The 26,270-nt window shown below is 47.9% G+C and overlaps 1 protein-coding gene and 1 pseudogene across 1 annotated transcript in view; one reads left to right on the top strand and one right to left on the bottom strand.

Annotated features, from left to right (window-relative positions):
• Positions 1-26,270, bottom strand: part of KLHL22 (kelch like family member 22) — a 53,613-nt gene that overhangs the window by 9,455 nt on the left and 17,888 nt on the right. The window contains exons 3-5 of the mRNA XM_007974982.3: positions 20,837-21,002; positions 14,091-14,809; positions 7,017-7,209 (exon numbers count right to left, since the gene is read on the bottom strand). Coding sequence (XP_007973173.1) covers positions 7,017-7,209; positions 14,091-14,809; positions 20,837-21,002 — 1,078 coding nt within the window. The remainder of the gene's footprint in view (positions 1-7,016; positions 7,210-14,090; positions 14,810-20,836; positions 21,003-26,270) is intronic.
• On the top strand, positions 110-4,570 carry LOC103222973 (uncharacterized; annotated as a pseudogene).

Raw genomic sequence — 26,270 nt, 5'->3', positions numbered from 1 at the left:
AAACATCACTCATAACAGACATTATGTGGCCTCAGTGTCCCTACATGACCGAATCTACATTATTGGTGGCTATGATGGCTGTTCCTGCCTTAGTTCAGTGGAATGTCTAGACTACACAGCAGATGAGGATGGGGTCTGGTATTCTGTGACCCCGATGAATGTCTGACAAGGTCTTGCTGGAGCCACCACCCGGGAAGATATGATCTATGTCTCTGGAGGCTTTGATGGAAGCAGGTGTCACACCAGTATGGAGTGGTATGATCCAAACATTGACCAGTGGAGCATGCTGGGAGATATGCAGACAGCCCAGGAAGGTGCTGGACCCGTAGTGGCCAGCGGAGTGATCCACTGTCTAGGAGGGTATGACGGCTTGAATATCTTAAATTCGGTTGAGAAATATACCCTCATACAGGACATCGGACTAATGTTACATCAATGGCCATCGAGTGTTCTGGTGCGGGAGTAGCCCTGCTGAATGACCATATTTATGTGGTGGGGGGATTTGATGGTACAGCCCACCTTTCTTCCATTGAAGCATACAACATTCTCACTGATTCCTGGACAACTGTCACCAATATGACCACTCCACGATGCAATGTAGGGGCCACAGTGCTTTGGGGGAGACTCTATGCAACTGCAGGATATGATGGTAATTCCCTGCTAAGTAGCATTGAATGTTATGACCCTATCATCGACAGCTGGGAAGTCGTGACATCCATGGGAACCCAGCGCTGTGATGCTGGTGTGTGTTCTCCACAAGAAGTGACCATTGTTGGAGCACCTTCCAGAGCTAGTGACCAGTCCAGCGGACAGTTAGTGGGAGAATCAAGAATCCCTTCCAGAATGTCTGTTTCTCACTGTGTGCACAGGGTGATTACAGGCACCAGTGCAGTGATGATTGTACTTATTTGACACATACTCCCCCTCGTCCTGGTTGTTGTTCCTGAGAAGGGTGGGTAACATACTCCAGGGAAAAGAATGTACATTGAATGGATGTAAGAGACCACATGGCCTCTCCCACTGCTTTGGGGAGCACTTTCCTGTCATTTCTAACTTACCACGTGCTTGGTGTACTATATGTATGTTGTGCCTCATACGTTGCAAAGAACTAAAGTGAGTATTGCCTACTAGATGTGGGCAATATCCAGCCTAGATGATTGGAAAGATACCAATTTAGGTAAACTTGGTAAAATTCAAGTCTTTTTTTCCCAAGAACAAATACATTTTCTAATCTCCAGGTAGCTAGGGGCAACACAGTTCCATTCTAGAGAGAAACAAAAGGGAAAACCCCACAAAACTTTGGGGCCAAGGGAGAGAGACTCATCTGACACTTCTTTTGGAGGTCAGGATTTATATATCACAATCGAAGTTAGAATAAGTGAAGTAAACTGAACTGGATGGAATGTCAGTGAACTTAGAACAGCACTGAAGTATTACGTAGCTTGGAAGATGGAGAAGGGCATATTATTTGAAAGATCTTTTTATTTCCCCAAGGTCTTTCGCACCTTGGGGAAATAAAAGAGTGAACAAATATTGGGATGAGAGAAGATGACATCAATGTGGGAGTTCGGTATAACTGGGGATAAACTAGAAGTACCTGTGATTTTACAGTTGTCTTTTTTTTTCTTTTTTCTTTTTTTCTTTTTTTTTTTTTTTTGAGACGGAGTCTTGCTCTGTCACCCAGGCTGGAGTGCAGTGGCCGGATCTCAGCTCACTGCAAGCTCCTCCTCTCAGGTTCATGCCATTCTCCTGCCTCAGCCTCCCGAGTAGCTGGGACTACAGGCACCTGCCACTTCGCCCGGCTAGTTTTTTGTATTTTTTAGTAGAGACGGGGTTTCACCGTGTTAGCCAGGATGGTCTCGATCTCCTGACCTCGTGATCCGCCCGTCTCGGCCTCCCAAAGTGCTGGGATTACAGGCTTGAGCCACCGCGCCTGGCTTTACAGTTGTCTTATTACCTGCCAGGGCTCATCTAGCCATGGCAATGTTTGCCTTGAATAGGGGTGAAAGACTTTCCTTGTTGAATCAAATACTACTACACCATTACACTTCCACACTATTTATTTGGGGATGGGCTGGGAGTGACAGTAGCCTACTAGTTCAGCTACCTGATTACTGCCCCATTCTTTCAGAAGCACACTTCTGCCAAGGAGTGGTTTGTACTGCTGTGTTTGGTACATTTAGTCTTTTTTCTGCTATAAGTTTTCCTTACCTGTCCTTTGGTGTATATTTTATTCATCACAGGACAGAATAACCAAGGACAACCAAAATCCTTTTGTTAGTTTCAGTACCTCAACTATCAACATTTCTGGGCTATCATTCAATATTCCTCTGTGTCATGGAGTGAAATTCTTGTTTTATAGGTATTGGGAGTGTGGGAATGTGATAACCTAAACAACCTTTGCTCTGAAATTCCATTTTTCCCTCTTTCCCTGAATTGTATTAACCCACAGAGTTAATTTCCTTTATATTTTTTAAAGAAAATATTAAAAATCAACAGTCTCAAAAAAAAAAAAGATTTTCTTTTTTTTCCTAGAAGTTTTATGGTTTTACATTTAACTCCATAAGCCATTTTGAATTAATTTTGGTGTATGGTATGGGACTTGGGTTGATGTCCATTTTTTTGCTGATGGATGTCTAATTGCTCCAGCACTATTTGCTGAAAGATATCTTTCCTCCACTCTATTGCTTCTGCACCTTTGTCCAAAATCATGTGTAACACAACTGGGCATGTTTACCCGGGTCTGTGGGTTTTCCATTCTGTTTCACTGATCTATGTGTCTAACACTCTATCCACACCACAGCTTTGATTACTGTAGCTATGTAGTAATCTTGAAATTGGGCAGATTCCTCCCATTTTATTGTTCTTTTTCAAAATTCTTTGAGCTATTCTAGTTCCTCCGCCTTTATATATAAATTTCAGAATAATCTCATTTACATCACTGTCACAAGTAAAATCAAATCAAAATAAAAAAATTACTTATTTTAAAATTTATTTTATTATTATTTTTTGAGACAGAGTCTCACTCTGTCACCCAGGCTGGAGTGCAGTGACACAGTCTTGGCTCATTGCAACTTCTGCCTCCTGGCTTCAAGCGATTCTCGTGCCTCAGCCTCCCGAGTAGCTGGGATTACAGGTGTGTAGCACCACACCCAGCTAATATTTGTATTTTTAGTAGAGACGGGGTTTCACCATGTTGGTGAGGCTGGTCTTGAACTCCTGACCTCAAGTGATACACCATCCTCGGCCTTCCAAAGTGCCGGGATTACAGACATGAGCCACTGCACCCGGCAATAAAAAAAAAATTTTAGGCTGGGTGTAATGGCTCACTTCTCTAATCCCTGCACTTCGGCCAAGGCAGGCAGATCACTTGAGACCAGGGGTTCAAGAACAGCCTGGGCTATAAATATGGTGAAACTCTCATGATACTAAAAATATAAATACTAGCTGGGCATGGTGGTGCTCACCTGTAATCCCAGCTACTCAGGAGGCTGAGGCAGGAGAATCACTTGAACCAGTGAGGCAGAGGTTGCAGTGAGCCAGGGTCATGCCACTTCACTCCAGCCTGGGTGACAGAGTGAGACTCTGTCTCAAAAAATAAACAAATAAAAATATTTTAAAAAGCTTATTGTGCCTGTAAAAGATTTCATGAACCAAGAAACCCAAACTGGAAGTGGTATGAAGCCCCAATTCACAGCAGTTACAGTACAGTTTATAAAGCATGAATGAGGAAGTATATTGTTCCCTACTGTGCATAAGCTTTCTTTGTAATGCTATCACACTGAGGGAGGACAGCTTAACTTTCAGTTACATGGCTAGAGGCAGTTGGCCTAGGGGCATATCCAAACCTCAGCTTCCATTTTCATTTTCCCTTAATAGTACAAAAAACATTCCTGAAGTTTTGATAGAAATACTAGTATTCCTGTATTAATACTATACCAGTATAAGGAATACTGTATTAATATATATATTATTAATTGGGTTGGGAAAGAACTGACATTCTTACTATTTGACTCTTCCAATCCATGGACTTGGTATGTCTCTCCATCTATTCACATCTTCTTTTATTTCTTTCATCGGTTTTTTGTAATATTCAGTGTACCAATCCTGTGAGGTTTTTTGTTTGTTTTCAGATAGAGTCTTGCTCTGTTGCCCAGGCTGGAATGCAGTGGTGTGATCTCGGCTCACTGCAACCTTTGCCTCCCAGGTTCACGCCATTCTCCTGCTTCAACCTCCAGAGTAGCTGGGACTACAGGCGCCCGCCACCATGCCCAGCTAATTTTTGTATTTTTAATAGAGATGGGGTTTCACCATGTTGGCCAGGCTGGTCTTTAACTCCTGACCTCAGGTGATCTGCCCGCCTGGGCCTCCCAAAGTGCTGAGATTACAGGCGTGAGCCACCGTGCCCTGCCAACATGACCTATCCTTTTTCATTCCCCAACATCTGGTCCATCAGCAAGCCTGATCAGTTTACCTCCACACTACACTCTGAACCCTCCCATCTCCCTCCAGCTCCACAGCTGTGTGTCAGCACAGGTTACTGCTGCCTTCAACCCAGACCACGCGATGACCCAGGGCCAGCCTCACTTGCTCTGCTCTTGATCCTCGGGCTTTCTTTTCCTACAAGCATGCCCCATGTTTCCTCCTCTGCTCAGGAAAAGCTGTGAGCCCGTCTCCTGCCCTGGAAGGTCCTTCTGTTAGACTAGGCAGATGGTTAGCTATGAGCAGGGAAGTGGATTCCAGGTCGGCCTCAGCCCCTAGCGTGCCCGGAAGGGACTATGACCTCTGAGACATGTTAACCACACCTGGGGTTTCAAAAGCCCCAACCCCTCTTTCAGTTGAGCTTATCCAGCTCAAATAGGAACTAACCCCACAAGGGACTTTCCACCCCAAGGAGCCTGTGTTGTATATTTTGCCCCAGTTTTGCTTGCTTTGAAAGTAACTTTTGCTCATTGTAACGGTAAAAAACACACCTCCTCGGTGAAGATTTAAGATGCTAATGAGACGTGATAAATGCACTAGCATGTAGAGCCACAGTGCATGCACTGCTAGACCACCCAAACAAAACATGCTTATGAGTAACACCTCTTCCCGCCCATTTATGCATAATCATTAAACCTCCCATAAGGGAGGTTTCCCAGTGCCAGTCGGGGCGATCTTATTCTGGAGCAGCGTGCTCTGCCTCAGCCTTCAGAATGTACTCTCACTTTTGCAATAAACTGCCTTACACTTATCTTCGTTAATGCATGTCTCTTGCTTAAAGTCTTTTAACCAAAAAGATAAGAACTGAGGACACATTCCCAGTAACATTTCCTCCCTCTGTAAATGGTAGGTCTAACTGACATCTCCTGAGGTGGACATTCCCCAAAAAGTCCCTCTAGATTCATCCTACCAGAGCCCCCTCCCTGGAAATGCTTCAGTTCAGCCCCCTCTTCATTTCACTTACCATAATTGTAACCACTTTATTGATTTGTTTGCTGGTTAAGAGTGGTTTCTCCTACAAGGCTGTAAACACCATGGAGTGGGGAGTCTTTCTCATTTCTTGTCACCACTGGATTCCCAGGACTTGGTACTTGGTGCTTAGTAGTTGCGGAATGAATGCATGCATGAAAGAAGGAACACCGGCAGCCAGGACGCAGCTAGTTGAAAGCCAAGGCTGCCCCTCTGTGGCCAAACTGGAGAACTGCTGCTTCCCCAGCTGCCGCAGACAAAGAAATTGCTAAGCCCCTCCCACAACACCCACCTAGGAGGCTTCCCCCATCACCCTTCCTGGAACAGAACCCAAGAGCCCTTCTTGTCCGCTTGGTCTCAAGGACTTCCTGATCTTCTCCATGCAAAATCTGCTCCTTTCCCCAGGATGGGGGTAGGGAGTGTCCTTCCAAAGAGGCTTCCTTCTCCTCAAAGAAGCTGAGAGCAAGGAGCAGGTCACAGCTTGCAGCTCACAGCTGCCCAAGAGACAGAAATCTGTGTGGGCTATGTGAATGACCTGGATAAAGAGCTGGATCCATTGAGGAGACACTAGCCCTCACCCCCTGAAGTCAAAGTCTAAGTACCTGGGGGAATTGGGGGTCATGAGAGATACTGGAAAGAGGCTTACAAAGGCCAGAGCTCTTGCTAAACTCCCTGAGGCAGTGCAGGTAGAACCTGTCCTCCATACCATCATCTGCCTCTTGGGAATCCCCAAAGGTGTACCTGGCCCATAACAGGTGCTCCACAAATGCTATGCCAGTACTAGCAGGGTGCATATCCTGTTCTCAGAAGCTGAGACCCAGGAAATAGGGGGCCAGCAAGGCCTGTTCCTTCCCTGGGATCCCATGTCTGGTTGTTACACCAGGCTTGAGTACCCCAAAGCCATAATATAAAAAAGAGGCACCTCCCTAAAACATCACTTTTCCACAATGAACATAATTTTAAACATCTTCAAATTGGAATAAAAGTATTATATAGGATGCACATGATTTTGTTTTCTTTTCAAGTTGTCCCAATATTCAAACATAGGATTTAATATAAAAAATAAAACCTTCGAGTGTTTCTTGGCTCTGGAAGGCCCCACCCTTCAGGGGACCTAGAGGGAAGAGGTCTGAGGATAGGCCAGTGAGCTGGGCTACTGAGGGCCCTCACCTCTCTCAGGGCCCCTTCCTGTTTAACATTTCTGGAAGTGTCCCAGCTCATCTCAGCTGCACAAAGAGCAAATATTCTATCCACATTTGAACTACAAGGTTAAAGCAGCTTGCCAGGGCCAAGGTGGTGTGACAAGGTCTCAGCATGTGAGACTCACAAGTGGGGTGCAATTCTAAGCAATGGGGTCTGGATCCTTGATAAGCCTCCCCAGGTGGGCTGGCTGAACCTCATGGGGCCTCATCAATGCATTCAATGCAGGGTCTCTGGAGAAGCATGGATTCTGCTCACTGAGCCTGTTTCCCTGACCTGGGACAGGTCTTAACACCTGGGCCTCTCACTCTTTGCACATCCTGGGGAAGGAAATTAGGCAGGAGAAGGCCCCTCTTCTTCCTTACCTCCCTCTTGAGTGGAGCCACGTATGCCCAGCAGTTGGTGGCAGGGTCGTAGCGCTCCACAGCATTCAGGTCGTTGTGGTAGTCACGGCCCGCCACAGCGTAGATGTACCTGCCTACAACACACACGGACAGGTCGGCGTGCTCCTGCTGCAGGGACTGGATCTGGAACCAGCGGTTGTGCCGTGGGTCATACCTGTGCCAAGATATGAGGAAAGCACAGCACTGACTAGGCAGGGAGGCTGCCCCGCAGGCTTGCACCTCTTGTTCTGGTCCCATTTCTGCTTTGCCTCGGCCCAGCCTGAGCCCTCCCCAACTGCCCCACATACCAGTGCACACTGATCTACAGCCAGGCCTGCAGGCTGTTACACACCTGAGCACAGGTGCTTCCCCAAACACAGAATGGAAGGAGTGGCCAGGAGCCTTCTGTGTTTCCACCTAACTGTCCACCTGGGCTGTCCAATGGCTTTTTTTTTTTTTTTTTTTTTTTTTTTTTTTTGTGAGACTGGGTCTCTCTGTCCCCTAGGCTGAAGTGGAAGTGCAGTGGCACAATCATGGCTCACTGTAGCCTCGACCTCCTGGGCTTAAGTGATCCTACCACCTCAGTCTCCCGAGTAGCTGGGACTAGAGGTATGCACCACTACGTCAACTTTTTTTTTTTTTTTTTTGATAGAGACAAGATCTTGACACCTGTGACATATATTGTCCAGGCTGGTCTCAAACTCCTGGACTTAGGCAATCCTCCTGCCTCAGCTTCAATGGCTGTACAGCCACTTCCATCTCACTTACCTCATCTCATCGTCCACATAGCCTTGCTCCCACTCAAGAGGGCCTCCAAATACAGCCTCTCCACTGGATGGGTGCATCAGCCCCCTCACTGGCCTCCTGGCCTTGAACTTCCCCCAGCACTCCATCAGGAGTGGTCTGCTCAGGCACACCCTGCACACAGCACCCATCATACCCTCAAGCTTTGTCAACAGCAGCACACAAGGCTCTAGTCATTGTACTTTCACCTCCTCCCACCATGCTGCCAGCCCCGAGTTTCCTGACCTCCCCTCCACTCAAGGTCTCCCTCTCTGGGAAACTGGAAAGGGTTAACTCCCACCCTGGACTGCAGGCTCTGTAAGGGCAGGGTGTGTGAGATTCCAGGGACCCCCCAGGGGAGAAAAGGCACTGGACTCGCTGCAGCAGGCCCATGAGGGTAGAGGAGTCTGGCTAGGACCCAAGGGGGGCTCCTGGGCTGAGCACCAACAGGGAGCATGGCCTGCAGTGTGGAGCAGAGATGATCATAGAGCTATGAGGGGCCAGGACCCAGCAAGCTCAAAGCCAGTGTCTGAAGCCTCCTTGCCCAACAGCCCACAGATAGTTACAGCCTCTTTCAGACAAGTGTTTTTATTTCTCCAGAGGAAGACCTATTCCAAAGAGAACAAGTCTAACTTCAACTGGCTCACAAGACAGTAACCAAAATTTTCTTTGGCCTGTGCCCTATGCTGGTCAGTGAAAAGATCAGTTTCATCCTTTGCTCCAAAGCACAAGTTAGCTGTGCTCTGCTGCTGCTTCCTCCAGCCCCTGCAGCGTGGCCAGCCCCTCCCTGCCTACCAGGAATGCAGCAAACAAGAGCCTCAGGAGGCAGGGCCAACAGGAGAGGGAACACACACCTGGGTGCCCCTGACCTGGTGTGAATCCTGGGCTCTGCCCTGTCTAGCTGGGTCTGCCTGGGCATCAGTTTTAATCTCTTGGAGTTTACTCAGTTCTGCACCTGTCCAATGAGGTAATATCACCTGCCTAGAAAAGCTATCAAGAGGAATCATAAAAGATGAGCATGAAAAGGGTCCTTGTTAACTTTGGGGTTCTAATGGATCAGGGTTCATTTCTATATTCCTAGAACTCAGTATAGCCTTTGGCTCAGGACAGATTATGTTCTGTCTGCTGAATGAATTAAACAAAGGAATAAGATTACCAGCAATGAATCATTCATTCACTCTATCAACATTCCCAGGCCTCCCACTGTGGATGGGGCACAGTGCTCAGCACTACATCCAGAGGGAGCCTCAAGAGGTCAGGGCCCTGCCTTCCCCTGCAGAATGGAAACAGGCTAACCAGAGCAGTGCTCGATATAATGACAGACACTGTGAAGGAAAGAAAGGGAGGTAAGCAGATGAGTGACCTGCTAGTCAGCAGGGCCTGGGGAGGGCAGAGCTTCCTTCCAGTGATCAGGAAAGGCCTCCTGAGAAGGCAAGGTCTGAGACCTGCATGACCTGGGGCACAAGCCAGAATAGGTCTGGTTAGGGACCAGTAGTCCAGGCTTGGGGCACAGCACTCACAGAGGCCCCGTCAACTGGCTGGGATGGTGCTGTTCACTGCCTTTCCTGTGCGCCATGCTCCTTTATGTACAAATCTTTCCTCTCTTGTGTTCACTCTGGCTCAATCAACATCTGCACCCCAAGTGTCTGCAACCGGAGTAAGATAGGACCCTCCATGTGCTTCTGTTTGCTCTTCTCGTCTACTGTCCTAACAGCTTTTTAAGCTGAGTTCATGTGGATTTGTGGCTTCAAATTTAAAGACACATACAGGGCCGGGCGTGGTGGCTCACGCCTGTAATCCCAGCACTTTGGGAGGCCAAGGCGGGTGGATCACGAGGTCAGGAGTTCAAGACCAGACTGGCCAATGTGGTGAAACCCTGTCTCCACTAAAAATATAAAAAATTAGCCAGGCATGGTGGCGTGTGCCTGTAGTTCCAGTTACTCCGGAGGCTGAGGTAGGAGAATCACCTGAACTTGGGAGGTGGAAGTTGCAGTGAGCTGATATCATGTCACTGCACTCCAGCCTGGGCGACAGAGCAAGACTCCACCCCACCAAAAAAAAAAAAAGACACCAACAGTGATACCATATGTCAATAATTTAGACATAGCCAAAGTTCCACTGATTTCTTATTTCCCTGTTGTGTCCTGTATCCTTCCTTCCCCTTTATTGAATTAATTTTCTACTTTATTAGAATAAGTCCTCAAGCAATATTTTTCTAATAAAAATAAGCTTTATTTTTGCATATAAAGATGTAAACAATTTTAGTTATTGCTATGGACTAGATGTTTGGATTCCCCCAAAACCCCTATGTTGAAGGCCTAACCCCCAATGTGATGCTACTGGGAGGCATGGCCTTCGGGAGGTGATTAGGTCATGAGGGTGGAGCCCCATGATGGGCTTAGTGCCCAAGACTACAGCTCTTTCTCTCCACCATGTGAGAATACAGACGGAAAGGGCCCTTACCGGGACTGAATTCGCCAATACCATGATATTGGACTTCCTAGTATCCAGACAGTGAGAAATAGAGGTATGTTGTCTAAGTCACTCCATCTGTAGTATTTGTTATAGCAGCTAAAACTGACTAGGAGAGTCACTTTAACTCAGATTTGTATCATCCTATTTTAAACTCAGACATGAACCCTAGAGCTGGTACAAAAATGTTCTGGAATTCCTGTTAAATTCAGTAGACTGTGGCCAGATGTGGTGGCTCACACCTATAATCTCAGCACTTTGGGAGGCTGAGGCAGGCAGATCACGAGGTCAGGAGATCAAGACTGGCTAACCATCCTGGCTAACACGGTGAGACCCTGTCTCTACTAAAAATACAAAAAATTAGCCAGGCTGGTTACAGGTGCCTGTAGTCCCAGCTACTCAGGAGGCTGAGGCAGGAGAATGGTGTGAACCCGGGAGGCAGAGCTTGCAGTGAGCCGAGATCACACCACTGCACTCCAGCCTAGGAGACAGTGAGAGTCCGTCTCAAAAAAAAAAAAAGAAAAAAACAGTAGACTGTTTTTCTTCTATATTTCTATGACTTAAGCATTTGCATGACTATTAATGTTTTAATGTCTATTAAATTTTTTTAAATAAATTAAATGTACTGACCGGGCACGGTGGCTCATGCCTGTAATCTCATCACTTTGGGAGGCTGAGGTGGGCGGATCACCTGAAGTCAGGAGTTCAAGACCAGCTTGGTCAACACGGTGAAACTCCATCTCTACTAAAAATACAAAACAATGGCAGGGTGTGGTGGCTCACACCTGTAATCCCAGCACTTTGGGAGGCTGAGGCAGGTGGATCACCTGAGGTCAGGAGTTCGAGACCAGCCTGGCCAACATGGTGAAACCCCACCTCTATTAACAATACAAAATTAGCGGGGCGTAGTAGCATACACCTGTAATCCCAACTACTCAGGAGGCTGAGGCAGAATTGCTTGAACCTGGGAGGCGGAGGTTGCAGTGAGCCAAGATCACACCATTGCACTCTAGCCTGGGCAGAAAAGAGCGAGACTCCATCTCAAAAAAAACCCCCCAAAACAAAAAAGTTAGCTGGGCGTGGTGGTGGGTGCCTGTAATCCCAGCTATTTGGGAGGCTGAGGCAGGAGAATGGCTTGAACCCAGGAGTCAGAGGTTGCAGTGAGCCGAGATCATGCCATTGTACTCCAGCCTGGGTGACAGAGCTAGACTCCTCTCAAAAAAAAAAAAAAAATTAAACGTACTTTAAAATATTAGCAGCCACGAAAATGCCCAGGGAAAAATCACATTATTTAAAACAAATTTTTTTAGAGACAGGGTCTCACTCTGTTGCCCAGGCTACAGTACAGGGGCATAATCATAGTTCACCGAAGTCTAAAACTCCTGAGCTCAAGTGATCCTCCTGCCTCAGCCTTCCAAGTAGCCAGGACTGCAAGCACGCGCCATCAGGCCCAGCTATTTTTTTTTTTTTTTTTTTTTTTGGTAGAGACGGGGTCTCGCTTTGTTGCCCAGGCTGATCTTGAATTCCTGGGCTCAAGAGATCCTGCTGCCTCAACCTCTCAAAGTGCTGGGATTATTGACATGATCTGCACATAGCCTAAATTATTATTTTAAGTAGGGTCAGGGCACATAGCAGCATGTAACCAGCTACTACTAGGTATACTATGCAGTTGGTGTTCAGTAATCCACAGGGCTATGGCTATGGGAAAGGTACAAAGAATAATGTAGATAATATAGATGCAAAGAAAGAAGGAATGAAAGAAAAAAAGTAGTATCTTGGAGACAAACACCATTTGCTCCAAGAGAGGTAAGGTTTTAAAATATGCGGTTTCTGTATCAATGCTTTAATATATAACCTGGTAAGTAACTCATCAAAATGCAAAGCCTAATTTACTGTAAAATCTTGTTTCCTTATATTCTAAAAGCCTATAGCTTTTAGAATTCACCAGTTCTAAGGCTGATGAAATGAGAAAGCAGAGAAAGATCCAAACTCTTAGAATATTCAAATTAAGGATTCATGTGGAAGTTTTGAGTCCACTGGAAGGTTAATGAAGCCTTCATTCTGGAGAAATGATACACCCCTGGGTTAACCAGTAGGGCTGTGGCCCTTCCCGCCACTTCCACTCTGTGGGTACCTACTCTCTCAAGGCAGGTCTTGCCGACCCCACTTGCCATTGTGATCCTACTCTCAGACAGGGGGTTGGGACTGGTTATTGGTTACAGGGGCTAATATTAGCATTACCCAGAGTTCAGCTTTGGTCTCACAAACACCCCTTCACAAGGGGAAATTCATACTCCCACTGTAAGTGAAAGTGAGATCAATGGCCCATAGCAGGTGGACAGAGGACAGGGGCAGGCAGAATCCCTAGCTGTCACCCCCCAGGGACAGTTCTGTGGAAACATCCAGCATCCCTGCTGGGCACACAGCTGTCTCTACCTTCTGCTAAGGGTCAGAGGCCAAAACACTCTGGAGAGATTGGCTTTGCAGGTCTGTAGGTTACTCTCAGCAGGGTGGTCTGGCCTTGGCCCCCCAACTGGGAAACCAAGTCCCCTAAAAAAGAAGGTTTAAGGTTTGGCCAGAGGGAAGTCTGAACCTGGTGTGGCCACACCCACTGGGGGGACAACTTTTGTTTAGGGAGGAAATGAAGGTAGCTGTTTCCTTTTTTCTGAAACCTGCCCTTCCTCATACTTAACCACAATGTGTTATTGCCAACCTCTGAGTCTCATCAGCTTAACAAAGGAGATCACTTCCTGGGGCCAGGAGTAGAGAGGTGGCCTAGAAATGGTCTTCTCCTCCTTGGCCAGGATCACTAGGCTTGATTCCAAGTGGCATGGCCAGGCCAGGCCCTACGCCACCCTGATCCCAGAAAACAGAAACATGAACATGAACTCAGTCAGCATCTAGCTCATGGCTGCTGGAAATAGTTGGCAATCTCTCTCTCCAGCACAGCTCCGTCTTTCAGCATGAAGGGTGGGGAGATTTCTCACATGCACCAAGGTAAGGTGGAGGGATCCCTGGAAATCTAATGGTAGTTGAGGCTGGTGGGCTTGACCCACTGTCTCTTGCTCTGCTCAGAAATACATTTGTGAGATCACAGCCTAAGTGACTGATAGAGCCAGGCGCATCCTACGGACCACAGCAGTCCACAAAACCCTCTCTTGGGAAAACTGCCTCCTCCCAGGGGAAATTGTGCTAAGTGTGTGGCTGACTGCAGGGCACAGCGAAAATGCAGCATGAGGCTCAGTGATGCTTGTTGGCCTTTACCACTCCCCTGGGCTGAAGACTGCATGCTGCTCAGGTACAGAAGCAGGAAGCCTGTTCCACCATTAGCGAGCAGGTAAGAAAGAAGAAAGAGCAAGGCAGACTGGCGAAGGGAAACTGAAACAATATGCATCAAAGCTGAGAGAGAGCACGACGGAGGGCGAGACTGCCCAGCTGGCACTGCTCCTAGGTCCTCTCCATCCCAGTCCGACTGCCTTTCCTACTGTGGGCTCCGCTCCCCTCCCGTCTCCTCCTGCACAATACACTCACAACCTAGCCCACCCCAAAGAGGCTGAGCAGGGGTCCAGGGTAAGTGGGTTTCTGAGGAGTAGAGGACATGCAAGAAAGAAGGCAATCCGGATGTCCCCTTCCCTTATCTCACTGCTGTCCACCTTCTCTGAATTCACCCAGACTTTATTCCACAATGACAAGTGATGCTCATGTGAAAGGCTGGGGGAACCTGAGCAACTCTCTCAGCCCATGACTTCCACACCCTCACATCACCTGAAGACAAAGGGACCAGCTAGCACCCTGTCCTACCTCCAGCATCGGGACTCTGCTCGAAATCCTTGGACATTGTTGTCCCCTCCAATCAAGTATACGAAGTTGTTGAGCACCGCGATGCCCTGGTTGGACATGCGGGGGGCCAGGGAGGCAGTGAAGTGCTTCCACTCTCCCAGTAAAGGGTTTAGATACTTGGCCTGGTCGCTGAGGACAGTGGACGGCGTGGAGTGAATGCCCCCGAAGCCCACAACGCACTGGAAGTCCGACCGCAGCTCTGTTTGCGGGCTCTGCAGGCTGGGCTGTAGGCTCTCATTCCGGTGGTACATGAGGGCACTGGCCACTGTGTCCCTCAATGGGCTGGGGTCCAGCTTGTCATGCAGCCGCTGCAGGACCTCAGCTTCCATCAGCGGAAACCGCACTGTCTCAAGGAGCTTTGGGGGCTCATGCAGCGAGATCTGGTCAGCCTGCACCTGCTCCAGGCTGTAATGGTAGAGAAGGGCTCCCTCGTATACCTCGGTCTCGCAGGAGACCTCCAGGCGATTGCTGCTGAGGAGGGAGTAGACCTTCTCCAGTGGAAGCTGGCGGTACTTGTCAGTCCGAGAGAAGGCCACAAAGTTTTTGAGGATGTAGGTGTCCAGTTGCTCAGTCAGGCGGCTCAAATCAAACAGCTCTGCCAGCCGGTAGACATCAAGAATGTTCTCTTCGTCCACCCAGGACATGAGGAAATCACAGCAGAAATGGATAATTTCTGGGATCTGCAGAGAGAATGACACCCATTAAAGCCTGGGCTGGTGAACAGCATCTGGGGGTGGGAGACAGAATGATGGCAGAAATACAGGCCCTTGTGGGCCAGGCAAAGTGGAAGGGAAGTCCTCCTTAATTGTCCCTGACCTTTTCTGACACACTGGAGACTGGGGCTGACTGCAGACTGGGTTTAAGTCCTGGTTTGGAAACGTACCAAGTGACAGGATATACAGCATGTTTTGTTGTTTTGTTTTGTTTTTTTTTTGAGACGAAGTTTCACTCTTGTTGCCCAGAATGGAGTGCAGTGGCACAATCTCAGCTCACTACCACCTCCGCCTCCCAGGTTCAAATGATTCTCCTGCCTCAGCTTCCCATACAGAATGTTTTTAACCTCTCTAAGCCTCAATCTCCTCATCTATAAAACAGGGATCATTAAAGTGAAGAGGAGTATGATGAAAATAAGAGAGCACATAGGAGTGGACCCTTGATATACATCAGCTCCCTCTTAGATCAAAAGTACTGGCTCAGCCAGGCATGGTGGCTTACGCCTGTAATCCCAGCACTTTGGGAGGCCGAGGCGGGTGGATCACGAGGTCAGGAGATCGAGACCAGCCCGACCAACATGGTGAACCCCATTTCTACTAAAAATACAAAAATTGGCTGGGCGTGGTGGTGCGCGCCTATAATCCCAGCTACTCAGGAGGCTGAGGCAGAAGAATCGCTTGAACCTAGGAGGCAGAGGCTGCAGTGAGCCAAGATCGCACCATTGCACTCCAACCTGGGTGACAGAGTGAGACTCCATCTTAAAAAAAAAAAAAAAAAGTACTGGCTCTCCAGAAAAGCAGGAAGCAGCACAAACGGTTACTGTGTCATGTATCTGTGGTTTGGAAAGGACCTAAGACCACCCCCATCCTTACCCTAGGATTCTCTAGAAGAGCCTGCCTCTCCAAAAGTGCTGGGAGCAAAAGCAAACCCGGCCTTTTCCCCCTGCCAGAACATCCACCCTGGTTCCCTAGGAGTGCTCAGAGCCTCTCAGACACCTAACCAGCACCAACCCAGAAACCTGACTTAGAATTCTTTTTCTTTTTTCTTTTTAAAATTTGAGACAGGGTCTTGCTCTGTCACCCAGGCTGGAGTGCCATGGCAAGATCACAGCTCACTGAAGTCTCATGCTTCTGGGCTCAAGTGATCCCTGACTCAGGGTTCTTGAGGTCCCCAGCTGGGTCAAGACCCACTTGACTCCAGTAAGTGAAGGGGCTCCCAAGTGGCCACATCAACCCTTCCCGACCGTGGGGAAGCACTAGTGGTTTGAAAGGACGGCAAGAGAGAGAATGGCACTGGAGGGAGATGGGAATGAGGCCACAACTAGCAGGCTGTTAAAGGCCACCCTGTGAACAACCAAATCTTGGAGAATAGAAGACAAAGAAAGGTAAGGGCCCTAGGGAAAACTGCCTGGGAGAACAAACCAGGTGTTGATAAATTCTTTAGGAAAGCAGGATTTTAGAGGTTCAGTGGGGCCCCCCAGTGCCTACCTCCTTTCTTTCCGAGTTCAGATTGAAAATGACAGAGTATCTTGACCTCTCTGTGACCCAGTCAACTGCAGGTTTTCCCAGCAGGCTTGAACCCAAACCGGGCCCTTGAACATTCTCAGGCACTGATAAAGGCATCAAGGTTGTTACCCAAAACACTGAAAGAGAAACTGGTTCTGGCCCTGAGACAAATTCCTTAAACCCTAATTGAAACTCCATACCCTAACCCACTCCATGGGCAAGCCTGGGTAAAGCCTCTCTTTTCCCTTGTCTGTCTTGAGGACATGCTGCACCACTCTATACATAAGTTCCCCCTAATAAACGCTCTGGCCAGATCACCGTGGTGTTTGATGCTTCTTTCTTCGGAATCCCAAACCAGCTCCATTTCAGGATGCTGTGGGGTCCCCTCTTGTGGGAACCCCCCTGCTACCAACTCCAGTCATGGGTTCAGTGCAATAAATCAGTTTCTCTTAAAATGGAAATACCTGGCTTATCCAGGATCATCAATAAATTAACCATTACACATGGAATAATTCTGCTGGTATTTATTTATTTATTTATTTTTAAATTTTTATTTGTTTATTTATTTTTGTTGAGACGGAGTCTCGCTCTGTTGCCTAGGCTGGAGTGCAGTGGCGCGATCTCGGCTCACTGCAAGCTCTGCCTTCCGGGTTCACACCATTCTCCCGCCTCAGCCTCCCAAGTAGCTGGGACAACAGGTGCCCACCACCACGCCTGGCTAATTTTTTGTATTTTTAGTAGAGACTGGGTTTCACCGTGTTAGCCAGGATGGTCTTGATCTCCTGACCTCATGATCCGCCCGCCTCGGCCTCCCAAAGTGCTGGGATTACAGGCGTGAGCCACAGCGTCCGGCCAAGGTATTTAAAGTTTATCAATAAATACTAACAATAACTTTTTTAAAATTCAAAAGACATCTAATATTGCTTGCAAGGTGACATGCTAAGGGCTGGATGGGACCTACCAAATGTCGAGCAGGTATGTGCCTACACTAGGTATCCCCGTGGTACTTCGCTTGGCCCTGACCATCTTCTGTGCCTACACGAGGTATCCCCATGATGCTTCGCTCGGCCCTGACCATCTTCTGTGCCTACACAAGGTATCCCACGGTGCTTTGTTCGGCCCTGACCATCTTCACTTGACCTTCTGTTTTCCCCTTTTGCCAGTACTTCTGCTTTGTCACTTCTTTCCAAACGACTAGGTTTTCCTAAAATTCTGGTTTGTCATGGGCCAGGGTCCTGAAGACCAAGTTTTGGGCAGAATGTGAGCACAAACAGCTCTGAAGAAGCCTGGGCAGCAGCAGCTCCTTGAGAGGACCCCGCTGATACTCCTTTCAGTCCTATTTTTAGAGCAGTGGGCCTTCTGCTCAGCAAAATCTCACAGAGGAACCAGCCTGGGCTCAGGATGTGCAAAAGCCCCATAAGAGGCTCACAGAAGGGACTGCATGTGCTTGGGGCAACCCAATAGGACAGTGTTACTGGGAATCAGACTCAGGCCTCTGGGGACACCGTGTAGAGTCTGGTCCCAGGCCTAGTGCAGAGCACAACACATGGGGAAAGCTCCCAGTAGTCACTAGCTATGTGAACACACACAATCCTACAGGCCTATGGACTTGACATGGTCATGCCAAGTAAAACCTGCTATAAAACAATATTGCAAAGAAGCCTGATTTTTTTTTTTTTTTTTTTTTTTTTTTGAGATAAGCTGGCATGTAGTAGTGTGATCACAGCTTACTGCAGTCTCCACCTCCTGGGCTCAAGTGATCCTCCCACCTCAGCCTCCCGAATAGCTGGAACTATAGGTGCATACCACTATGCCCGGCTATTTTTAAAAAGCTTCTGTAGAGATGGGGTCTCGCTTTGTTGACCAGGCTGATCTCAAACTCCTGGCCTCAAGCGATCCTCTCACCTTGGCCTCCAAAGGTGCTGGGATTACAGGCATGAACCTCCAAGCCTGGCCCAGAAGCCTGATATGTTAAAAAACAAAGCTAGGCTGCTGCCCCTGAGATGGCCTCTGAGGCACTAGGGGAGATGACCCAGGGCTGTCGGGAGCACTGGCCAAACCGACAGAGAGAGACTGTAGGCCTCCAAGCTGACTGGTGAGAGTGAAAGTGGTGTTAGGAAGATGATCTGGTTTCAGTGTGTGTGATTGCTGCAGGGAGAAGAAGGAAATGGCAGAAATAAAGAGATGGAGGCCAGGCAAACGGGAAGGAAATGGAAACACAGAACAGAGATGGTTACAAGCAATACTGAGAAGGACGACCTGTCCTCACTTGGACACAGGGAATTAAGAAGGTGGACAGGCTCAAGGAGTCACTGAGGTTGAGCCCAGGGAACTGGCAGGATGGTCACAGGACACACAGAGCAGGGGGACTGGCAGGGGAGCTCCAGGAGAGTGGCAGGTGTGGAGGAGGAGATAGGACAGCTGGAGCTGAGCCATGCTGGGGGAGATGTTTCAAAGGCAGCTGAATCAGGAATTAACTGCTGCCAGGGTGGAGAACTGGATGAGTGTTCCCAAAGCGAAAATGACAGGGATGTGGGGACAGAAGAGATCTCTAAACAAAAGAAGAGGGAGAAATTCTTTTGTTGTAAAACCCAACTCCATCTACTCACCATGCAGGTATGGTGAGACAAGTCAGTCATCTCAGATCAACCCACCCAGCATCCAGGTCCTAACAATCTGAGAATAGGGCACAGGGAGGCCTCCAGGGCCTTGTCACATGGGGTGGCACCTCCATATGCCCCCGAACAGGTTGGTTTTCCTAGGACTTGAGTGTTGTTCTAATTGCACCAAACCTGCCCTCATGGGAAGAAAGGTCAGAATGATGAACTTAGCATAGCACTTTGTTTCACTTTTAAGAAATGTGGGAAGAGGTGACTCTCAACTCATATCAGGCCTCTGATTGATAGTTCAAAGGCACCTGCAGGCCCAGTCCTGTGTAACTGCACCCACACCACTGAGAATAATCCTCCAAAGCATAAGTCACACTGTCAAAGCCTCAGAAAACTTTTTGAATTCTGTAGGAAAACAAGTACTTAAACTTCAATAACAGGTTGGGCACAGAGGCTCACACCTGTAATCCCAGAACTTTGGGAATCCAAGGTGGGAGTATCACCTGAGGCCAAGAGTTTGAGACCAGCCTGGGCAACATAACAAGGCCCCATCCCTGGCTGGGCGCAGTGGCTCACATCTGTAATCCCAGCACTTTGGGAGGCCAAGGCAGGTGGATCACCTGAGGTCGGGAGTTTGAGACCAGCCTGACCAACATGGAGAAACCCCATCTCTACTAAAAATATAAATAAAACTAGCCGGGCATGGTGGCGCATGCCTGTAATCCCAGCTACACAGGAGGCTGAGGCAGAAGTGCTTGAACCCAGGAGGCAGAGGTTGCAGTGAGCCGAGATCGTGCCACTGCATGCCAGCCTGGGTGACAAAGCAAGACTCCGTCTCAAAAAAACAAAAAACAAAACAAAACAAAAAAAAACAAGGCCCCATCCCATCCGTATAAAAATATATATACATATATGTATCAGCTAGGCACAGTGGCATGCATCTTTAGTCCCAGCTACTCAGAAGGCTGAGGCAGGAGGATCACTTGAGCCTAGGAGGTGGAGGTTACAGTGAACTATGATCATGCCATTGCATTACAGTCTGGGTAACAGAGTGAGATCCTGTCTTTTAAAAAAAATAAACAGGCCAAGCGCATTGGCTCACACCTGTAGTCCCAACACTTTGGAAGGCTGAGGTGGATCACTTGAGGCCAGGGGTTCAAGACTAGCCTAAGCAACAAAGCAAGCCCCTATCTCTATTAAAAAAAATTTAAAAATTAGCCAGGTGTGGTGGCACATGCCTGTAGGTCCCAACTACTTAGGAGCCTGAGGCAGAAGGATTGCTGGAGTCCAGGAGGTTGAGGCTGCAGTGAGCTGTGATTGTGCCACTGCACTCTAGCCTGGACAAGAGAGAGAGAGCTTGTCTCCAATAAATTGAATGAGCGGATGGATGGATGCATGCATGCATGGATGGATGGATGGAGAAATAAATAGATAAAGTTCAATAACAAAAAGCATATGTTTTCAAGAGACTGAAGTGGTCCAGTGCGGGGACAGGCAGGAAGGGCCCTGGCAGCAATGCTGGTGGACGCTCCGCATTGCCAGACTCCAAAGCACACAGGACGTCCGCATGCAGCCTCGGATCAGCCTACCTGCTTATGTGCAGGATGCTTTCAATGACAGGGAGACTCAGACAGTGGGGAAACAACCAGCAATAGTGAAGAGGGCAAAGGCAGAGGGCCTGGGGGATCTGAAGCAGCTCTGTTTTAGCTCCAGGGCACAACTCCAGAGTCCTCCCCACTTCATGGCCTTCTTCACTGCTTGGTCTCCTCACACTCCTGACCCATCTTCAAGCCAATGCTAGTGCCTGGCAGGCATCATGGGCATCTCAGGGAACCCCACCTGGGTGTGGGTCTGCCTTGCTAGACGAGACATGCCTCACCTGAAGCTGGCAGGCAGCCACCAGTGTCTCTTGCACATTGCTCAGGCTGAGCTCCAGCTCGGAGGTGTATATGAAATGTAGGATTTGGCACATAGCATTGTAGGACACGCCGTGGATCAGGACCTCTTCCTGTTCCATCTCTTTCAATCCCCCAGCAAACATTCCTCTGAAAAGTGAAGACACAAGAAAATTGAGTTATACCAACAAGGACTCAAGCCCAGGTTGCCAAGAGTGACAGTATTCAGAGAAGAACCTGGTGCTGGTGGCGGGGCCCGGGGAGTGGGCTGACCCACTCTGTGCTCTGAGTGAACTGTGTGCACGCATGAGCCATCCCACAAAAGGATCCTGACCAAGTCTGGGCAGCCATCCTGGAAATTGTCCTGTTTCCCTTTTCATGGACCCAAGGAGTCCCATATGAGCCTCGGGAGGGGAGGCCACGCACAGCTTGCTTCTGCTGTGTTCATCAGTGCAGTTCCTGGATCGGAGCAGTAGCAACTCCAGAGCACATTTCAAAGCAATGAATTAATGGGAAACTAATACAAGTCGTTTCATTCAATGTATATTTATGAAGTTCCTACCAAATGCCAAGTATCATTCAAAGAGCAGGAGGCCAGGCACGGTGACTCACATCTGTAATCCCAGAACTTTGGGAGGCCGAGGCAGGCGGATCATTTCAGGTCAGGAGTTCAAAACCAGCCTGGCCCATAAGGTGAAATTGCATCTCTACTAAAAATACAAAAATTAGCCGGGCGTGATGGTGTCTCCTCTGAGTTCCTCAGATGGAGGCTGAGGCAGGAGAATCGCTTGAACCCAGGAGGGGGAGGTTGCAGTGAGCTGAGATCGCACCATTGCACTCCAGCCTGGGCAACAAGAGCGAAACTCTGTCTCTCAAAAAAAAAAAATACAGCATAGGTTGTGGTGAAAGTCCCCTTGCCTCTGCTCCCAGATATCAGTGAGTTCCCCTCCCAGGGCCGCAGTATTCCCAGGGCAGTCATATTCCACATCTCACTTGGCTTTTTTTTTTTTTTTTGAGACGGAGTCTCGCTCTCTCACCGAGGCTGGAGTGCAGTGGTGCGATGGCTCACTGCAAGCTCCACCTCCCGGGTTCGCGCCATTCTCCTGCCTCAGCCTCCTGAGTAGCTGGGACTACAGGCGCCCACCTCCATGCCCGGCTAATTTTTTGTTTTTAGTAGAGACACGGTTTCACCGTGTTAGCCAGGATGGTATCGATCTCCTGACCTTGTGATCCGACCCCCTCGGCCTCTCAAAGTGCTGGGATTACAGGTGTGAGCCACAGTGCCAGGACTTTTTTTGGGGGGGCGCGGGTGGGGGGAAGATGAAGTCTCGCTCTGTCGCCCAGGGTGGAGTGCAGTGGCATGATCTCGGCTCAGTGCAACCTCCATCTCCTGGGTTCAAGTGATTCTCCTGCCTCGGCCTCCCAAGTAGCTGAGATTACAGGTTCATGCTACCACGCCCAGCTAATTTTTTGTATTTTTAGTAGAGACAGGGTTTCACCGTGTTAGCCAGGATGGTCTTGATCTCCTGACCTCATGATCTGCCCGCCTCGGCCTAACAAAGTGCTGGGATTACAGGCGAGAGCCACTGCACCCGGCCCGGTTTTTACAATAAAGCTTGGAGACTGATCCATGCCCATGTACACAGGACTGCTTCACTCTTTGCAAAGACTGTCTCACTTTATTTTATTTTTTAAGATGCAATTTCGCTCTTGTCACCCAGGCTGGAGTATAATGGCGCAATCTCGGCTCACCGCAACCTCCGCCTCCCAGGTTCAAGTGATTCTCCTGCCACAGCCTCCCGGGTGTAGATGGGATTATAGTCGTGTGCCACTATGCCCGGCTAATTTTTGTATTTTTAGTAGAGACAGGGTTTCACCACGTTAGCCAGGCTGGACTCAAACTCCTGACCTCAGGTGATGCACCCGCCTCAGCCTCCCAAAGTGCTGGGATTACAGGCATGAGCCACCATGCCCAGCCAGCTATCTCACTTCTTTAACCCATTCCTACAGGGGTACATTTAGGTTACTTATAATTTCCAGTTAGTTCACATGATAAATAGCCTCACTCTTACAACATGCTGAGTATGCATATGCCAGGATTAAGTCCCACAAATACAGTTGCTGGGTCGAAGGGTTTACATACATTTATACTTTTGATAGTATTGTCAAGTCACTCTTTTTACATCATTCCTAATAGCAGGGACTGGTGCCTGCACCCTCTACCCCCAACCCAGGAAGACACCAGCTCTAACTCACTACCACGAGAGGGAAAAACCTCATCACAAAAGGTACAGAAAATGTCCTCACATGTTAAAGAGCCATTTCCATTTTCTTTTCTGAACAGTTCAGATTCTTAGTCAGTTTTCTATTAGACTCTATCTTATCAATTTGAAGAAATCTGCCCCTTTTTTGATGAGGAGTTTCCCCTATCTTTTGATTCTGTATTGCTTTTTTGCCATGCAGAAATTTGTCTTTTTTTTTTTTTTCTTAAGTCTAGTTAAGTGCAGTGAAAGAAGTAGAAGGTGAAACAGTAGAACCTGGAGTTGGATCTGTGACTGTGAACAACCAACTGAGGTAACTCACTACCTTCGGACCAGCCTATCTTCGTTTTCAATGTGATCAAATTTATCATTTACTTGCCTCCGAGTTTTGTGTCAAACTCAGGAAGGCTTTTTCCTTCTGAGATTATTTAGAAAACATTTCCCATATTTTCCTCTAGTGTTTTTACTGTTGAATCTTTCACATTTCTTTCACATTTAAAACTGTTGATCTACCTGGAATTTATTTTGGTATAAGGTATGAAGCAAGGGTCCAACTTTGTTTTTCTAGATGGCAACTCGGAACTCTTCCCTCCTTTCTCTAATTTTTTTTTTTTTTTTTTTTTTTTTTTTTTTTTTTTGAGACAAAGTTTCACTCTGTTGCCCAAGCTGGAGTGCAGTGGCCCAATGATCTTGGCTCACCGCAACCTCCACCTCCCAAGTTTAGGAGATTCTCCTGCCTCAGCCTCCCCAGTAGCTAAGATTACAGGCATGTGCCACCACAGCCAGCTAATTTTGTATTTTTAGTAGAGACGGGGTTATCACTATGTTGGCCAGGCTGATCTTGAACTCCTCACCTTGTCATCCATCCGCCTCGGCCTCCCAAAGTGCTGGGATTACAGGCGTGAGTCACCGCACCCGACCCCTTCCTCTAATTTTTGAGGCCATCTTTATCACATAGGATAGGAATAGTCTCCTTTCGCTATTTTTGTTTTCAACAATTTCCTGGTCACTGCTTCCTTTTTACATTTGAATTTTAGAATCAAGTTTCTGTAATTGCCCCAAATAAACCCTCTTGGTATTTTGGTGGGTTATGTTAAACATCTAGGTTAATGTAGAGATAAACAGCATTTTTATAATGGACACAGTGGACCTTTTTAACTGTCCAGCCATCCTCTGGGTCTATTTGGAGGTCTTACAAGTCATCTTCCTACAGACCTGGCACATACTTGTTACATTTATTCCCAGACATTTCACTCCATGCATGGCCAAGCCCTCGGGGCACTTTCCCATGCTCTTTGTAGTGATCCGGTTGGCTCTCCTGGACTTTCCAGGACTGTGCTGATACATGCACTTCTCCTGTCTGATTCTTCTGCTGGCACCTCTGGGACTATATTGGCAGCAGTGAAGATGGCAACATTTCAAGACTGCCCGCCCTGAGCAGGGTGTGGGTGCTTTGATTGACATAGAATTTTTTTTTTTTTTTTTTTTTTTGAGACAGAGTCTCGCTCTTGTTGCCCAGGCTGGAGTGCAATAGCGCAATCTCGGCTCACTACAACCTCCGCCTACCAGGTTCAAGCGATTCTCCTGCCTCAGCCACCAAGTAGCTGGAATTACAGGCATGCGCCATCACGCCTGGCTATTTTGTATTTTTAGTAGAGACAGGGTTTCACCATGTTGGTCAGGCTGATCTCGAACTCCTGACCTCATGTGATCCACCTGCCTCAGCCTCCCATAGTGCTGGAATTACAGATGTGAGCCACCATGCCTGGCCTGACACAAATGTGTATCATTTTAAGAAAAAAAAAAACTTATAATCCTTTGGGGGCCAAGGCAGGAAGACTGCTTGAGGCCAGGACTTTAAGACCAGACTGGGGCTGGGCGCGGTGGCTCAAGCCTGTAATCCCAGCACTTTGGGAGGCCGAGACAGGTGGATCACGAGGTCAGGAGATCGAGACCATCCTGGCTAACGGTGAAACCCCGTCTCTACTAAAAAATACAAAAAACTAGCCGGGCGTGGTGGCGGGCGCCTGTAGTCCCAGCTACTCGGGAGGCTGAGGCAGGAGAATGCCGTGAACCCGGGAGGCGGAGCTTGCGGTGAGCTGAGATCCGGCCACTGCACTCCAGCCTGGGCGACAGAGCAAGACTCCGTCTCAAAAAAAAAAAAAAAAAAAAAAAAAAAGGACCAGACTGGGCAGCCGGGTGCGATAGTTCACACCTGTAATCCCAGCACTTTGGGAGCCCGAAGCAGGTAGATCACTTGAGGCCAAGAGTTCGAGGCCAGCCTGGTCAACATGGTGAAACCTCGCCTCTACTAAAAATACAAAAATTAGCTACATGGTGGTGCACACCTATAATCTCAGCTACTCGGGTGGCTGAGGCACGAAAATCACTTGAACCTGGGAGGCGGAGGTTGCAGTGAACCGAAATCGCACCACTACTCTTCAGCCTTGGCAATAGAGCAACATTCTGCCTTAAAAGAAAAAGAAAAATAAGAAGAAAAAAAAAAGACCAGATGGGGCAACACAGAAAGACCCCATCTCTTAAAAAAAAATTAGCTGGGCATGGTGGCACGCATCCGTAATCCCATCAGTTTGAAATGCTGATGTGGGAGCATTGCTTGAGCCCAGTATTTTGAGGCTGCAGTGAGCTATCATGACACCATTGCCCAGCCTGGGCAACAAAATGAGACTCTGTCTCCTAAAAAAAAAAAAAAGTTCACTGCATGGATCATGAATGGAGGGAGGAGAAAGAAGATATAAGACATCTGGGGTACAATCAGGAAAATTTGAACATGGACTCAGTATCAGATGAAATTATAGAATGATTACACATTTCTTTTTCATTTTTATTTTTTTAGAGACAGGGTTGCTACGTTGCTCAAGCTGGACTTAAACTCCTGTGCTCAAGTGATCCTCCCACCTTAGCCTCCTAAGTAGCTGGGACTAAAATCACTCACCATGGAACACGGCTCAATTATAAATTTTTGATATTATGATAGTATTATAGGTATGTCAAAGAATCTCCTCATCCTTAGAGAGCTGAACTGAAGTTTTTAGAGATAAATTGTCATGATATCTAAAACTTACTCTGAAGTGAATATGCAAAATGTTAACTGATGAATTGAAGCCAAGAGTACAGGTGTTCACTAGACTTAACT

The sequence above is a fragment of the Chlorocebus sabaeus genome, chromosome 19 (genome assembly GCF_047675955.1).
Source record: "Chlorocebus sabaeus isolate Y175 chromosome 19, mChlSab1.0.hap1, whole genome shotgun sequence".
Classification (NCBI taxonomy): Eukaryota; Metazoa; Chordata; class Mammalia; order Primates; family Cercopithecidae; genus Chlorocebus; species Chlorocebus sabaeus.
Note: the sequence above shows the minus strand (reverse complement) of the source record. Positions and strands in the feature narration are given on the sequence as shown.